This window comes from Ostrea edulis, chromosome 7, assembly GCF_947568905.1.
Source record: "Ostrea edulis chromosome 7, xbOstEdul1.1, whole genome shotgun sequence".
Lineage (NCBI taxonomy): Eukaryota > Metazoa > Mollusca > Bivalvia > Ostreida > Ostreidae > Ostrea > Ostrea edulis.
Window position 1 is genome coordinate 11,328,126 of NC_079170.1, and position 17,605 is coordinate 11,345,730.

At 34.3% G+C, this 17,605-nt stretch overlaps 2 protein-coding genes across 2 annotated transcripts; both read left to right on the plus strand.

Moving 5' to 3' along the window:
- Nucleotides 1–1,200: 1,200 nt before the first annotated feature.
- Nucleotides 1,201–6,637, plus strand: LOC125655374 (uncharacterized). Its single transcript, XM_048885653.2, has 7 exons — nucleotides 1,201–1,333; nucleotides 4,484–4,559; nucleotides 4,792–4,883; nucleotides 4,978–5,184; nucleotides 5,297–5,398; nucleotides 5,568–5,702; nucleotides 5,837–6,637. The coding sequence occupies exons 1-7, from the start codon at nucleotides 1,303–1,305 to the stop codon at nucleotides 5,950–5,952; spliced, it is 759 nt and encodes a 252-aa protein (XP_048741610.2). The 5' UTR covers nucleotides 1,201–1,302; the 3' UTR covers nucleotides 5,953–6,637.
- A 2,079-nt stretch (nucleotides 6,638–8,716) lies between these two features.
- Nucleotides 8,717–17,327, plus strand: LOC125655385 (sushi, nidogen and EGF-like domain-containing protein 1). Its single transcript, XM_056142944.1, has 8 exons — nucleotides 8,717–10,035; nucleotides 10,524–10,667; nucleotides 10,795–10,950; nucleotides 11,044–11,193; nucleotides 12,071–12,220; nucleotides 12,513–12,656; nucleotides 12,950–13,084; nucleotides 17,263–17,327. The coding sequence occupies exons 2-8, from the start codon at nucleotides 10,616–10,618 to the stop codon at nucleotides 17,325–17,327; spliced, it is 852 nt and encodes a 283-aa protein (XP_055998919.1). The 5' UTR covers nucleotides 8,717–10,035; nucleotides 10,524–10,615.
- The last annotated feature ends 278 nt before the right edge of the window (nucleotides 17,328–17,605 follow it).

Genomic DNA, 17,605 nt, shown 5'->3' on the forward strand with positions numbered 1-17,605 from the left:
ATTCGAAAAAGATATGTTAAAAGCTTCCAAATCTAGGGAAAAAATATAAGAACTTTCGTAAAAAGACTACTGATGATGAAACATACAGAACAAGGCGAACAATCACGAATAGATTGATTATCGTTCGTTATCTTGACTTGCCCATTCAATGAAAGTAATTTCGAAACGTCAAATCATTTGATTGATTGTTTTCAGATGTAAGATACTATTTCACTTTGGTCGGAGCAGGTGCACTTCTACTTGATATATTTTACATGCTTGCGATACTTCTAACTTAATGTAGAGGTAAGAGTCTTTCCGAAACAGAAGGTACAGTTTTCCTTTTGGCTTGGTTATGTTGCCTTTCCAAAGGTTGGACGTTTTATTTCACAATAAATTGTATCTCTTAATCAGGCGCTGTTTCTAACAACTCATATGTCAGATTATATACCGCTATTGTGTCATCTAATTAAGCTAACAGTTCAGATAGATCAGGGTCCCTTGAGGATCCGGGTCAGAATAGGTTCTAAGTACCCGTTGCTTGTCGTAAGAGGCGGCTTGATAGGAATGTTCTGCAGTTGAGACCGCAAAACCCGAAGCCTGTGTCACAACAAGTGTGGCACGACAAAGGTCCCTCTCTGGTCAAAGGCTGTAAGTGCCGACCATATGCCTAAATTCCACACCCCTTCACCTGCAATGACGACGTTTCCATTTGAGTAAAAAATTCTCGAAAGGGATATCAAATAGTATAAAACCAAACCAAACCCGATATATCAGCATAGACAGCAAGCAGCAATTGATGGTCAATCTCTTTTGTACACCGTTCCCAACGATAATTTACTTGATATCATCATACTGTTGTCGTGATAACGATCGATGAATGAAATGAACTCAGTTGGGTTGTTCAGTTCTGTTAATGCTTATGTTTTGCAGATAAATCTAAATATAAAGCAGGTGTGGTTTTTTAGTTAAAGTTCACTAGAATGTGTTGAAAACACCAATGAAGGAAAGAGTGAGTTTGGGTGCATTCCTATGTGCGTATGTCATGTGTGAGTCATTTTAATGAAGTGGTGTCTAATTCGTATTATATGAAATTGTTGACGGCTACAGAGATTAAGTGTCAATTTTCAAAGCCAAAATGAGAAAAAAGGAAATTGTACAACAGTAACATTTCCTCTTTGTTGTAACTGTATTAGAGAACCAGGAAGCTAGGAGCTAAAATGATTCGAAAAATATTATATGCAATTATATAAGATGTGGGGTTTGGAAGTTCTGCTTCATGATGAATGCATAGTATACAACTAATGAGTATTGGCATCGGTTATGGATAAAACACTCGGTATCCATCGTATAGGTAAGTACTGCTCTTTGTCATGGAAATTAATTGGCATGCACACGGACTTGCATTTTTGAGTAAACTTGATATTTATAGAGCGTATGTATAGAAACTGTAAGGACTATAATATATAGTTACAGAAAAATGCGGTAGATGTTACGATGAAGGGTGAATATAACGAACGGTGATCAATCTTATAATTCCCACGAGCAATGTAAATTAGATAGTTGGGCAAACACGCGCACGGACACCTGGGCACACCAGAAGAAGGATCAGATGCTTAGGAGGAACAATAATCCCCTTTTGATCAGTCACAACGGTCGTGATCCCTGGTATAAAACGATGGACAGAAATTATTTTGACGCTTCTTAAATATCGATACGCCATCTCATATGACAGGATAAAAATTACATTTTTAGAATAATCCTTTATACGTTAGGTGTTCTGATATGTAATCATGTGAAGTGTCCTACTACACCTCCAACGCATTTCGTTTTGCTCCGTGTAGACCGTTCGCCGTTCCATGCATACCATTCAGCGTTCCGTGCACACCGTTCACCGTTCCATGCAAATCGTTTCGTGCAAGAATGGCTCCGTACATGATCAGGTCAAGAACAGAGAAACGCACAGATCGTTCAAACCCGTGGAAGTCATTTCGGCATGGTGTGTATATCATTTGGGGGGATATGAGCAATTATTTCAAAATGTCTCTTATACGGGCTTTCACAAAATAGAAAACCACCAAGCAGACCAAAACCCGATACCATTTTATCACCCTTGGTAGTGCAGAGACATGTATATGTCTGCCCTCGGTAGTTTTATCCCATTCTTTGTATATAGGAATAATATTACACTTGTATGATCAAGTTTCTCTTTTGAGATAAAAAAATATTTTTAAAATTGTTTACTGGAACTGTCTGCATAATGCAAAGATCGACCTATGTATGACTTGTATATTATACGCAAATTCCAAAGTGCTTTATAATACTATAAAAGCCAGCTAATCCGGGTATTTGAAATTAACATGCATACAAAATATGTGAAAATCGTCAGGGGCAATTTAAATATGACACAAGAGGTGTTTATATATTTTGTCGCTCAAAAACGCATGCATTTTTATGGGTTTAAAACTGATGCAAATGCAACAATCTAATGAAAATTGGATGTTAGATGCGCTTGCATATTTTTTTATCATTACTGTAGTTAGTCATTATTTGTTTTATCTATTCATTTATATGTTCGATTTATTTCTCAATCTCTTTCTATCATGTTTTTGATTGTTTCTTATTGTGTCGTACTTCCCCTTCTCATCCAAGGTGACAGGTTCTTATCGATATTTCAAGAGTCTCAATTAAAGTCAGTATTTCGCAAACCATATGGTTGTTATCACGATCTTGTTCGTCAATACAACCTATCAAAGGGTCAAATGCTGTCTGACGTAATTCGTAGACCGTTCTTGGCACACTGAGATTGACTGCAAATAACTCCGTTTACCTATCAAAATAGAGGGCTCACGGCTGATGTGACCGGTCGACCGGGGATGCTTTCTCCCACCTAGGCACATGATCCCACCTTAGAAGTGTCAAGGGGTCCGTGTTTCCCCAACTCTCTTTTTGGTAGTGCTTATAACTGTTCTTTATCTTCATCTTTGGTCTTTAGATTTATCTTCTACACTGAGTGGCCAAACGTATTCAACAAACATGGCTGACGTCATCATAATTTTACTCACTTTAAATTTTATTTTTATTGCTGACGCGTAACAAAGTAAGCTTAGATCGGGATATCAGGTACGCGAATTAACTAGGGTACGAATTATATGGGGAACCGTTTGTACCTCAAAGTAGCAGACGATTTCCGGTAAGGTAACGAATGAAAACAATGTCGAAGAATGAGAGAGAATTGTCAAAGGACCCAAAGAAACGGATTGTCATTCTAAATTCAAAGGGATTTAATGACAACAAAACTAATGAATCATTGGGAATTCATCGAGGCACTGTTGGAAGCGTTTTGAAAAAAATCTGTCGAAAACAAAGTGTTGAAAACGATCCCCGGAGTGGAAGGCCCCGAGTGATAGATGAGAGGGGTGATCGGAAACTTTATCGCATTCTTAAAAAACAACAAGACAATCTCTTCAAGACTTTACATCGACTTTTAATAAGAATGAAGGTACAAATGTGTACAGGAAAAAATGTTCGTCGTAGGTTACACCAGGAAGGATACAGGAGCTGACCAATTCAGAAAACGGTTACAATCGCTAAAGTCAACAAACAATGCCGAACGTTGTGGTGCTGAGGAAAAGGCACTGAAAACCTGAACAATGGTAGAAAGTAATTTTCTCAGACAAAACACAGGTAGTCATTGAACAAAATAACTTTGTAAGTTTGTGGAGAAAATCGTTCGAGAAGCGGAAGCCTTACCGTGCAAACCAACGCAAACGCCCGTGAGAGTAAGTTGTATGTTTTGGGGTTGTATTACCTATGATGGTATTGGTGTTCTTGTACCCGTTGATATAAATCTAAATAGCAAAGCATATTGAATTGCTGGATAATCACTTATGGTCTGTTTTTGTCAACGGTTTTGGAAATCAACAATTTATTTTTCAAGACGATAATGTCACCCCCACTCGTCTAGACAGACTAATACTTGGAAACAAGAAAACAGTATTACAAAATTCAACTGGCCTGCACAGTCCTCGCACCTTAATGTCATTGAAAATGTCTGACGTTGTATCAAAATCATATTGTCCCGTGAGTTTTATGATATCAAAAACCGGGATGACCTAGTGGCTGCAGTGAAACAAATTTGGAATGGCCTCTCTCAAACATATATCTGTAGCTCCCATGCTTCCATATCTTCAATACCACGATAAGTTATTATTCAGAAAGGCTTTGTAAACAAAATACTAAAAAAAACGGTAAATAAATAATGTTTATTTCATTTGAAGTTTTTTTCATGCAGCTGTTATTTACATTGTAATGACGTCATCCATGTTTGTTGCAATACTTTTGGCCACTCATTGTACCATCATGCGTTTTGCCTTTTTAACAGAACAATTGATACCATATAAATGTATTCTATTACATCAAATGACAATAAAACATTCAAGTTACATGTCACAACTAAAATCACTTGGACGTGTTTTAAACTGTATCCTCCTTTATTTTGTAGATACAATTTTAGTGGTTGCTGCACTGACTCAATCTATATTGGGATCCAGCGATTTATATTCTCTGTATTTTCACGAGTAAGAACATTCTTTTTATTATTCTTAAAGAATAGTTTCATCTATTGGTGCTAAATGTTCTATTTTCAACAAGACTGATAATGACATTTCCATAAAGAAATAGAAAACAGATTATAGGACAAGCGAAAAAAAAAATCATCAGCATCATAATCGATTTGAGGTGCCATTGTTATCGACATTGCCAGAAAAAAACACACACAAGCAAATGTAGTTAACTTTATTCCATTTGTAGGGAATTCATGTTGAAAGATGTGATCTTATTCGTCAATAGTAATCGAAGTTGTGGATTTATTTTACATGATCTCCCATCGCTCATCCTTCAAGGTATTGCATACTCGTACGATGCGGTAAACACAACACAATCTAACTATTTACATATAACATCATTTGTATCTGCATGCACCATTGTACTTTGTAGATAATTCGAGGTTGATAGACTCCAAGGAGACCTGTGTGCTTTTTGCTACTTTTGAACATCTGCCATTCAACAAGACAGTTTTGATTAATCGTGTGACTTTCATTACCGAAGGAATGAAATACAATTTTGATACAAAGAGCAATTCTTGTTATGGCAAAAAAGTCTTGGAAAGGGTTGAACTTTTTCTTTCATGTCATCTCAAAACAGGTACTGAGTATTCTTTCCAAGATTGAATTCGATTTATAAAACGTATTTTCATTCCCCATCATGGTGAACTGTCTAAAATTGTGTTCTATTTAACTCTGTTGTTACATTGCAGCATCTAATGGAAAAACATGTGTTGATGGAAGGGATTGTAATAGTGAAAACACGTTATGCAACAGGCTATCCAAGGACGAAAATAAAACAGGGCTTTGTATGGGTATAAAAGACTGTTTTATGGCTATATTGAGCTATATTCTGATAATGTTTACGTTAATGGCGTCCTGGAAGAAAATAAACTTCTGAATAAAGTGCATCCAATATTGCTTGATTTGTCTTCTATTTTCTTTTTTATTTTATTTGTTTTGTTTTGTTTTTTTTGCTTGAAGAACGTCGCGATCTTTTTGGATCCTGTGACACTGATATGCAGTGTAAATCGACCACAGAATGTAAATATATTGGAGGGAGAGGGGTCTGCTACTGCCCGGAAAGATCGGAAATCATTAATGGAACATGTTTAAAAGGTTTGTAGAAACCTACATACATTGATAACAATTGATTATTATTTAGTGTGTCAAATAAATTATATGTCATATCCAGAAATAATTAGTGTGCATTTTTAACACGACGTGATTACTTATCTATTAATTTTATGCAGTTGGGATGTCTTTGAATGAACCATGTTCTCACGACCGTCAGTCTGGTACTACAAACGCCGGGAGGTGTCAACAGAACAAACAGAGTCCTGGCGGCCGTTTCACTAAGCGATCGTAGATCGTAAACGTACGATTACGTTTAAGATCATTTGACTCGCACGTATACGAGAGTTTCACGAAACCTAACGTAGTCGTAACACTTACGATTGCGATTTACGTCTGACTTTTTAGAACTCTTTTCTCTATGGAGGTAGATTTAAAATTAATCCTACCATGGAAAGAAATATTCATTCATTATTTCTTCATGGTTTTAAACATATCCTTATCGTCTGTAGTAACCCATGCAAGTTGTCAACAAAAATAATGGAAATTTTGAGCCCGATCTCTAGTGTAACGTAAAGAAAATTCCTAGAATGTTTAAACAATTGATAGAATATTTTTTTATTGACTTTCATGTAACTAAAATTGGGTTGGGGGGGGGGGGGGGGGGGTGATATAAGAAATAACATAAAAAAATTACATTTTAGAATTTTAAATGCCATGTATCGATCTGCTGATGCGAGCCAAATTTCCATCAATAAGTAAACTATCTTCAACGGATTAAAAAAATGAATAAGAAAATGAAATTATATTGATAAAAGGAAATAATAAAATGAAAATAAAATTGCACACAAGTATAGGAAATTTTACCCTGCATCAAACCATGGATATGTACGTACTCCGGCGTTTAATCATTGTTGTAAAATAAGCTGTAACACTAATGACATATCTATTCACTTATTTGTATAAATTTCAAACAAATAATGGGCTCAATGGTCCCTAAAATGACTTGAAATTTATTTTCCACATGCGTTTGTCTTATATATATATATATTTTTTCCGTTTAGGCATGTAAGCATATGATAACTTCTGTCTTTACGTGATGATGTATAATCTAGATCATTTATTAAGGTCTTCCGTAGCAACGGAAGACCTTCTACTTATTGTGCTGGTTAAGATTATTCTTATTATTCTTTTTTTTTTCCTAGACGTTAACTTTGAAGCTTCATATCTCGCTCATTCCTCAACCGATTTTGCTCAAATTTTCAGCTTTCATACATTTTACTAAAGACTTTCAAAATACTTTTAAACATTTTGGATATTCTCTTCCGCTTGCGAGTTATTTCCCTTTAAGTGAAATTTTAGGGGCTTTGGTTTCCAGATAAAGGCTCCGAGACTATAATAATTGGAGCAGAGAAAACACTGAATTGGTAAAGTAGAAGCTTTGTAGTTGTGCACATCATATTTTGTTTTTTGATTTCGCCATTTAAAATGGCGATAGAGAGGGGTCAAAAATCAGGACGCCTGAAAGATCGAAAATTTGCACATAATTTCCTTTGTATCTTTTAAACTAAAAATATTTTGTTAAGACATGTAAAATAAAAGTTGTGTAGACTTTCAAGAGCTTTTATTTGACACCAGTAAAAAGGGGCTGGTTTCTTAAATTAGGGATCTACGGCCCCTAAAAGTTTTCGCTTTATAGCTCAAAAACGGCAAAGAATTCGATATGGCTTGCGATGGAAAAGTTGTTCTTTAACATCTTATTTATCTCATGAAATTGTTATTTTGTTCGAATCTTGTGTTATATTAGAGTAAAAAGCTATACCCGTAAACAAGTAGCCATTTTCATTTGGCAAGTGAGCGAGAACTCTTCATGCGTATAACTGAAATAAACTTGCTAAAAATAACATACCTGACTACAATAGATACTAATATTCATTTTAAATAAGGTTTTTAACATGCTCTGTGGTTCAAATACAAATTATTTAGTGATACATTTCTTTTTTTCTTTCGTTTTAACATAAACAAACCTTCAACAACAACAAAAGGAGAGAGATAAATTATCTTTTATTTGTTTCATATTATAATTAAAATAAGTAATATACATAAAATAAAACGTTCAAACGTATAATAAATCATGGTCAATAACTGCAAGCTGTTTACATTCTTCACGGTCAGCGTTGTTTATACAGTTATGTAACCCAACTCTCGCCTCGCTCGCAGGTGGCCAGAGTGACAAGCTTGCATAATCAAAACAAAATCATCGAAGCTAACTCGGCTTTCGTCCATCGCATAAATAAACACATCAATTACTGGAAAATTATGTTTGAAATCATTTTGAATCCTTTTACATTATATCATACTTAATTAACAATTATATTATGTTTTATTTCAATTATAAAGTAATTGTAAAGATGCTACCGCAAACATTTCGAGTTAGTGATCAATGGACCTCATAATATTTGTGTCAAGTTATACATACATTTAAAAAAACCTACACAATTTTCCTGATTATTTATCGGGTTGTCATTTTCCTCACAATACGTTTACGGTAAGGGTATGTGACGTTTCTAATTGTCAGAAAAAATCTTACTAAATAAAATGAAGTAGTTTTAAGTTTTATTAACTTATAATTGTCTGCATACAGAAGGATTTATTTGTCGGTTCATTTCATTTCATCTAAATACAATCATTCGTGCAAGTAAATGCGGTTTTTATAAGTGAAATGAAAAAGGCAAGAGCGCCCCAAATATATATATATACATCTCAAGCGTCTTATTGTGTTTAATTTTGGAGATTCATCACATGTGGACAAGCAATCTGTGATTTAACTCTACTTTAGCCAGTTGATACACAAGCTTTCTGCATTCTCTACAAAGTGAAAAAAATGGATCCTTTTTGTAAGCATAACAAATAATTTATAAACTTTATTTTTTAAATCACGGGTTCACAGTTCCGACGGAAGACCTCTCGTTGCTTTGCAACGAGCTTTGCTCTAGTTAAAAATTATTATTGATATTACACTTTATGATGATTGATTTTTATATTGTTTAACTTCCCTCTCGTAAATTTTCACTAATATGGGGACGTCACCATTGCCGGTGAAGGGCTACAAATTTTAGGCCTATACTCGGCGCTTACGGCCATTGGGCAGGGAGGGATCTTTGTCGTGCCACACTTGCTGTGACACGGGACCTCAGTGTTTGCAGTCTCATCCGAAGGACCGCCCCATTTAGTCGCCTCCTACGATAAGCAAGAGGTTCTGAGGACCTATTCTAACCCGGATCCCCACGGGAGTGCACTTTATAAAAAGGGGTCGGAACCCCAAGGGTCCGATAATGACCCTTCCCTTGTCTGTGTATACATATAGGTCTAGTCTGTATGTTTAATTTCTAACGACCTTCATAAAAGCACAGAAACGATCCACTTGCAAAATTGGGATTTTAACCCCTCTCCCATTACCAAATCATTTTATTATCATATTTTCCTTAAAATGTGCATGTATTATGCAGTTAGTCAGTTTCATCAAAGGTATTGATCTGACGGGGGAAAAAAACTGAGTACGTGGAATCGCGACGTCTTGGATCATTAAATCAACTGTTTCTAAAGAAATTTAATTTCTGAACATGAGAATAATAATGTCTTGGAACCCCTCTAATGTTAAATATACATGTGATCTAACGGTGATGCAGGAATATGTAGCTATACCCCCACCCCCACCCCCAATATCTGTTCTCGTTATTATTACATGCAAAGTTTGATATATTGACTACCCCCCCCCTCACTTTTTAAAATATGAATTCGATCTTGCATTGTCTTTATATTTATTTCAGCAAACTGGTAACAAGGGCTAGGCCCGTTTTGGACCCGAACTCTATGATACAATGAATTTACAATATTTGTGGTATCACAGAGCCCGGGCCCAAAACGAACTTGACCCCTGTGAGACTGACATTTCTGTGGGTGTGCATAACAAAGAACGACAACTCTAATTGATTTAAGGTTCGGGCACGGACTGTACAATATTTTTGTGCAAAAGCAGACTGCAAGTCATTGTGATTGTTTTCTTCCTACAAAGTATAAACAAACTCGGTCAGGTAAATACTATCACAAAATGATCTCAGGGGGCCAGCATGGCGGCTATATTGCTCATTTACGTGCATGTAGGAACACTTACGATAACCCTAGACCACTCGTAGGGTTACGATCAATACTGATCGTAAATCGCAAATCGTAACTTTTAGTGAAACGGTCTTACGTGATACGTTCACATTTAAGTCTACGTTTACGATCTACGATCATTTAGTGAAACGGCCGCCTGGTCGTGGTGTCTGTTCCTGTGACGTAGGGCTCCTTGAAGAGGGTTCGAATTGTTTACAAGGTATACTTGTTCAAAACAGAATATTTGTAACAGCTTTTATAAAGGATTTAAAATCAGAGAACAAAAAGAAGTGAGTTTGAGAAAGTAGTTTACTTGCGTGTCATATGTGTGTGCTATTTGTCTCTAGCTATTATTGTGTTCATAAATGATTATATTTATTGGTATATACATGGTTTGTATAAGAATGTATGGTAAATGTAATGCGATTTTATGACAATGTGTCCTTTAAGATAAAACTGCAAGTGTAATTTAAAGCAGTAAATATTATATCAAATGATAACGATTATATAAAGTATACGACGTAGCACTACATATATTAATTCACTTTAAAGAATTAAAAGAAATAATACATTTTGTTTAGTAAGTGACGATAATAGCTCAAACAAATTACTAGAATTCCATTAAAAATCATTGGGTTGGTATCATAAATGTTACGGATGCCTTGGTGAAGATAGTGATTTATTTGTTTTGTATTTTCACCATTATAGGTAATCGACGCCTTTTCCAATCTTGTGAATCTGACAGACAATGTACAGGAACTTATGGGGTAGGGAAATGTAAAGTCATCGCTGGTATACAAATGTGTCACTGTCCGGATAAGCATACAGTCATTCGAGACTTTTGTATAAAAGGTTTGATGTATAACATTATTTTGTAATGATAAGATACTGTCAAAATGGGAGGGACATCATCAAATTATTTTGGATTATAATGATCGTTAAGGTTAATATTCAGTCATATTTGCTGATTTGTTAACAGTCGGGTCAGTCATAGGGGAGTCGTGTACAATTGATAAAGAATGTACCGGTACAAAAAATGGCGGGAGATGTGTCTACAGCGAGGGCAACGGTACAGAGTCTCAAACATGTGTCTGTGATGAGGGATTTCCGACAAATGGTTCATTTTGTTTACCAGGTTTGCATTTCTGTAAATAAATATCTTCGCATTTCGATTTTGAATTAAAATGTTTACTCTTTTAAAGACGTTTATTCCATGCATGGTTTGCAGTTAACAAAACACTTTTTGAGACTTGTGAAATAGACAAGCAGTGTAATGGAACGTTAGGTCTGGAAATCTGCAGAACAGCTGGCGATCGAAAAATATGTGCATGTGGACCTGAGTACCATGAGGATAAAACGTCCCTTACATGTCATAAAGGTATGGCAAATGTTAATTGTAGAATAGAATGATATGCTACTAGTGTCTACAGGGAAATATTCGCCCAATTTTATTGTCGCCCCTCTCGCCCTCTCTGTCACTGAGTGGACGTAACTGTTTTCTCATACATCTCTTTTTTTAATACAACTATGTCTAGGCGAATTTAAAACGGGGAGAAACTGTCTGCAAGTGTAGGACGGCGATAATAGCACGGGTCTAATGTAACCCTGTATAAAGTAATCAGTTTACTAACAATGTTAGAAATATGTGACTATATTAAGACTCGTACTCTTTTATTCAAAATTTGGTAAGAACAGTAAATCTGAATTGTAAGGTATAAATGAGAGTCGCCTGGAAAGTCCTCCATTAATGAAATTTGCGTGGAGTTAATGAATACAAAAAGTGAAAATGATGTCCTGTTCTTTATTTCAAAACATGCCCTATCAGGATACGAAATAACATAAAGTTTTCATACATTCATATTGATGATGAATAACGAATTCAATATAAAACAAAAGTAAGTAATTGCAGGTAGAAATATTGTTATTCATAGTACAGTGTGTGTTGTTATGGAAATACGAACTTTATATTCTCTGATTCATCTTTTCAATGTTAAAAATATTTAATTTCATAATAACACATCTTAAGTATACTGGTAAAGATTGGAATGAAAGAGTTTACTGGGATTAGCTCACTCAGTCAATGCAGGTTCGATAGAACTAGTGAAAAAAACAATTACACTATCCCACGCTTTATGCCCATTTCATTACTTTATTCATGATCATAGTCAAAACTATTTTAAACTTACATATTACCTGAAGCAGCAGAAATGGTAGTGGTAGAAAATAGTAAACATATTTTATCAATATTTCAACAGTTGGAAAACGGATATTCGAGTCGTGCATGGTGGATGACCAGTGTACTGGGACGAATAATGCTGACGTTTGTGCTTATCAGGATAAAACATCAACTAGAATATGTGTATGCAGTGATGGATTTGAGTGGGTGAATGAATCGTGTGTACCAAGTAAGTATTATCAGAATCTAACATACTCTCCTTAGATTATGAATTGATCTAATTAGATTATCAATTTAATTGATTTGTATGCATCCATTACAGCACAATATGTGTTCATTGTACGTATGAACTGCATTGGACAAAATCAATACACGATGATTGACAATGTTATCACAATTATTTCATCATGTTAAACGTTATATCAAACCAACGTTTTGAAGGGATTATTGTCGTGTGGTACACGTATCATAGTTGAATAGTAAAACAATCACAATGTATTGAATAATATTACTGTTTTCAGCTGGAAGAGAGTTACTAGAATCATGTGTGTTTAATGTACAGTGTAATGGAACTAATAGTGCCACAATTTGTAAATCGTTTGGAAATAAATCGTTATGCTTTTGTGATGAAGGTATGCTGGAATTCGACGGAAGGTGCATTGAAGGTAATGAATGAATATCCAGAACAACGAAATATGTTGTATCCTGTGCCATGAGAGTACAAAAGCGCCTTTGAAAGCATATCAACGGTATCTTTACAAACATATGAATTGTAACGCACTTAATATGTAGGAAACACAGGAAATAAAACACACGCAGCAAAATTCTACATTGTACTTTTTCTAAGATGCCATTTAAATCACCCCCAAAGGAAATAAATATAAGCTGTTAATGTTTGAGGCATTAAAATGACTTTTAATATCATTAAATCGTATAAACTGTTCACTATGTGTTTTAGCTGGCAGGAGCCTTGGTGATCCCTGTGAAATGGACAGGCAGTGTACAGGAACACTGCATGCTGGTGTCTGTGGTGAAAAAAGGAGGTGTTCGTGTGACCAGGGGTTCATCGAAGACCATAGCGAGTGTGTAAAAGGTGAATCTTAAATAATATATATGCAGAAAATCCAACAAACGTAAAGGAGAAAAAATATCTTATTGAGGCCTTCAGTTCCACAAGTCAATATGTCGACAATGTTTATCCTATTAACAGTAATCATTTTTGTTCATATGTCAATTTGATATCTCCCAGTAAACTGGAAATAAAAGACAGCACATAGTATTTCATATCTTTTTAATAATTGTACATTTTTAAGGACATAAATGTTGAAGACAAACGAACAACTCAAGTTAATTACAAGTGGGATGACTTCAACTTCTGTATATGAACTTTACATATATATATATATATATATATATATATATATATATATATAGCAATATATTTCCCATTCACTGTTAACACAACACAGAGAACATATTAAACAAACATTCAAAAACAATATTTACGCATACACAAGTAATTCATATAAATATATACCACAATCTTGATAATGAATAAGTACAATAATATATTCTATATACATTTAACCCGCAGTGTTTACTCTCTCGCTAATTATTGGTATGTATTTACACAATTTCAGAAGAAATTTGTCATTTTTAGTTGCAAATACATTATGAAATTTTATAACTTAAAGTCTAGTATGAAATATATCTGGAATACAATGCTTGCTTGCGTGATAATGTAAAACTTATACCGTACCAATTTTGATGCAGCAGATGCGCATTTCGACAAATAATGTCTCTTCAGTGATGCTCAACCGAAATGTTTGAAATCCGAAATAACTACGAAGTTTTAGAGCTAAATATAGCCAAAACCAGCGTGCCAAAAAGTGGAGTCAAATTCGTTCAAGGATAAAAGCTATGCATGAGGGAGATAATCCTTAATTTTGAAATGAATTTCTAAATTTCATAACAGCAATTAAATATACATCCGTATTTTCAAGTTAGTAACGAAGTACGTAGCTACTGGGCTGTAGAGACCCTCGGGTACTAACAGTCCACCAGCAGAGGCCTCGACCCAGGGGTCATAATGTAAAACTTATGCGCTACCAATTTTGATGCACCAGATGCTCGATTTTCAGATAAAACTTCATACATATCAAAGAAGGCATACATTATTTTTGAGATAATTTATGAAAGGTGTATATAAATTCCCGATACAGCTTAATAAAATAATAGGCCAGTAAATAGATGAACAAATATTAAGATCCTTGGTTTTATAATGTAAAACTTATACGGTACCAATTTTGATGCAGCAGAACGCGCATTTCGACAAATAATGTCTCTTCAGTGATGCTCAACCGAAATGTTTGAAATCCGAAATAACTATGAAGTTTTAGAGCTAAATATAGCCAAAACCAGCGTGCTAAAAAAGTGGAGTCAAATTCGTCCAAGGATAAGAGCTGTGCATGAGAGAGATAATCCTTAATTTTGAAATGAATTTCTAAATTTTATAACAGCAATTAAATATACATCCGTATTTTCAAGCTAGTAACGAAGTACTTAGCTACTTAGCTAAATGTATCAACCATGCCTCAATGAGTATACCTGTAACCAATACAATGTTAAATAGTTTCACATAAACCGGCATCATATAATCAGTGGATGATTTTATATACTCGCTAACAATGATTTGTCATTCTTCACTGTGCTAATACATTGTCTGATTTCGTTCTCGATTATAGATACATCCAAAATATCATAATATATATCTATATCATTTGTTTCTAAGTCAACATCAAGTTGATCATCATCTTCATAATCATTTGTATTCATGTCTTTAAAATAGCTATAAAAATCTGAAATATGTATAGGGCAATTCTTATTTTTATTTTTCTTATTAATAATTTTCCAGTACTCTTTCGGATTTGATGTTTTTAGTTTCCGATTTTTTTTGCATCATATCATGTTTATAATTTTAAGAGACTTATCTAAAGTAGATTTATACCTTCTTTCAGCTGTGCAAAGGTCATCTTTAAAATTTCTAGAACCATACTTTCTATACAATCGTTTTCATTTTCGAAATTTTTTACGAGCATTATAACAATCAAAGTTAAACCAATTTTATCTTTGTTCAGTGTGTTGTTGATATTTACATTTTGTATACCAGCTATTTTTGTTGCTGTTTGTGTAAAGAGACATTTAATGTCTTCTTTGTTAATAATATTTAAATATAGTTGGGTTAAATCGTCTGTCTAAATGTTTACAATACATTTCACTATTTTCCCATGACTATGTTTTTATCTTACACCTGCATATTTGGATTGTAGGTTTAAACAGGATTTAATTTTCATAGTTACTTGTTCGTGATAACTCTACATGTATTTACAATTTCAAAACTACTTAGAATAAAAGAGAAAGATCAAGACTATTTTGAAGGAAACATTACCCAATCTTTTACATTTTGTTGAAAGCTTAACTAAGAACACATGTATATAGGATAATTGCATGTTGATTGTTTGGTCATCGATCATGTAGACCACAGATCTCATTTTATTTGGAATACATGCTACTCTTACAAATGGACTGCTGATATATGAGGATCGGGAATTAAAATCGTTGCTTCACTTTAGCTCCGTTGTTGTGCAGTATAAAATGAAAGAAATGGTAAATCCACGACTTGTATGAATATATGAAAACTTTATTGAGAGATACAAAAACACATCGGAGTATTTCGCCCTCAGTTTCTATACCTTGTTAAATTGTCTTCTTATCAATAACTTATAATAAAGGTGAGGTCGTAAACAGGGAAATTAAAACATTTTCTGAGACAAAATCTTTTATGAGACTACACTTCCATTATAATTGACGTTGTTCCTAATGCAAAATAATATTAACAACTATAACATTACCCCGCTCTCGTTATTGTGGCTAACTATACAACCGCAAAAATGCACTAATTTTGAGATTTTTTTTAAATTTGGTATTTCCTGTTCTCATTGTACTATTGACTGTGATGTATTAAAGCCTGAAACATTCGTATAAGTACATACGTTTTTGAGAAATCGATCGATTGCATTCGGTTATCAAGTACGTTGTGTAGACCCAACGTTGGTCGTCTATGTTCTTATTGACTTGTTATGTTCTGAAATCAATTTCCCATGAGAAATAGCAATATTTTCTAACTGTTTTTGTCAAGGAGTGGGCTTTTGTCAAAGTAAGGGACTTAAATGCTCTACTTCCGGCTATAAAGTTACAGAAATAAATATGTGCTCTATCATTCATAAGGAAAATACACCATTGCAGCAAATACATACTATATCTAAGTATAAACCACATGTTATTTTGTCCTTCCTTATACACTGTCACGTAAACACGTGTTACGGAAATATATTATATATTTACATAATTACTGACCTGATTGAAAAGTGAAAATAATGAATAGTGGTCAATATTATAAAGAATACAGAATTAAGAGTAGGGCAAACACGGACCCCTGGACACAAAAAAATGCGCGAGTTTTGAAACTGAACATAAATGTAAAATCATGCACATGGAAATCTAGAAGTTGATGCTCTAAGGCAGATGTTTTATACAACATTTATAATGAAAGGATCGAAAAGCTCTGGTTATGTTTCATGTACATTTGATCTATGGATATTTTAGGTAAGGACATGCATATATAGACAAACACATGAAAGGCGAAAATAACGAACTGTGATCAATTTCATGAATTCCACAATTATTACGAAATAAAGAGTTGGGCAAACACGGAGTTCTGGACATACCAGAGGTGGAATCAGGTGGCTAGGAGGAGTATGTTGGTGTTTTGTTTTTGGATAGAACATATTTTATTGATCAAATCAAAGGGATTGAGAACAAGTTCTAATAACTTACTAGTCACTCACCTAAATATGTTGTTTAAAGTACATACTGTTGCTTTTGTATATTTCCTCCTTAATTATTTACTACGGAGATTTAATTTGTATATAAGTAGAAGTTCGTGATCTAAGTCTGGAAGTTTAATAGAATGATATGGTGACATTTAATGAAGAACTTCATTTCTTCAAATGGTTGCAGTGAGAATCGGTATGAGAATTTATACGGAATTTTAACATTTTTTCTCTTACAGGTATATAGCTTTTATTCATTTTTTCGTGAATGCCACTTTGTTGCAAGTTCTATAGTTTCAATCACCTGGTATTTAGGATATGCAAGGCTCGACTCGGACATTGAAGTTTTAAAGTCTAAGGTGAATTGTATGTTTGAAAGATGCCAGCGATATGCCACGCGTCATTAATGACAGTGATAGTGAAGACAGTGTAGTTGAGGAATGAATCATAATTTCATGAGGATGATATGCTATAAATGTATATTACAATTTCATATCAATGTATTTACTAATTCATGACTACATACTTTATAATTTAGTTGTATATGGCATCTGTAATTGGTACCGTATAAGTTTTACATTATGACCAATGGGTCGAGGCCTCTGCTGGTGGACTGTTAGTCCCCGTGGGTCTCTACAGCCCAGTAGCTAAGTACTTCCTTACTAGCTTGAAAATACGGATGTATATTTAGTTACTGTTTCCAAATTTAGACATTTATTTCA

Coding starts and splice junctions, on each gene's coding strand:
- LOC125655385 (XM_056142944.1), top strand. CDS start 10,616: ATGTGTCACTGTCCGGATAAGCATACAGTCATTCGAGACTTTTGTATA. Junction 11,194..12,070: donor GTCCCTTACATGTCATAAAG/GTATGGCAAATG, acceptor ATATTTCAACAG/TTGGAAAACGGATATTCGAG. Junction 12,657..12,949: donor CGACGGAAGGTGCATTGAAG/GTAATGAATGAA, acceptor TATGTGTTTTAG/CTGGCAGGAGCCTTGGTGAT.
- LOC125655374 (XM_048885653.2), top strand. CDS start 1,303: ATGGATAAAACACTCGGTATCCATCGTATAG. Junction 5,399..5,567: donor TAAAACAGGGCTTTGTATGG/GTATAAAAGACT, acceptor TTTTGCTTGAAG/AACGTCGCGATCTTTTTGGA. Junction 5,703..5,836: donor TAATGGAACATGTTTAAAAG/GTTTGTAGAAAC, acceptor AATTTTATGCAG/TTGGGATGTCTTTGAATGAA.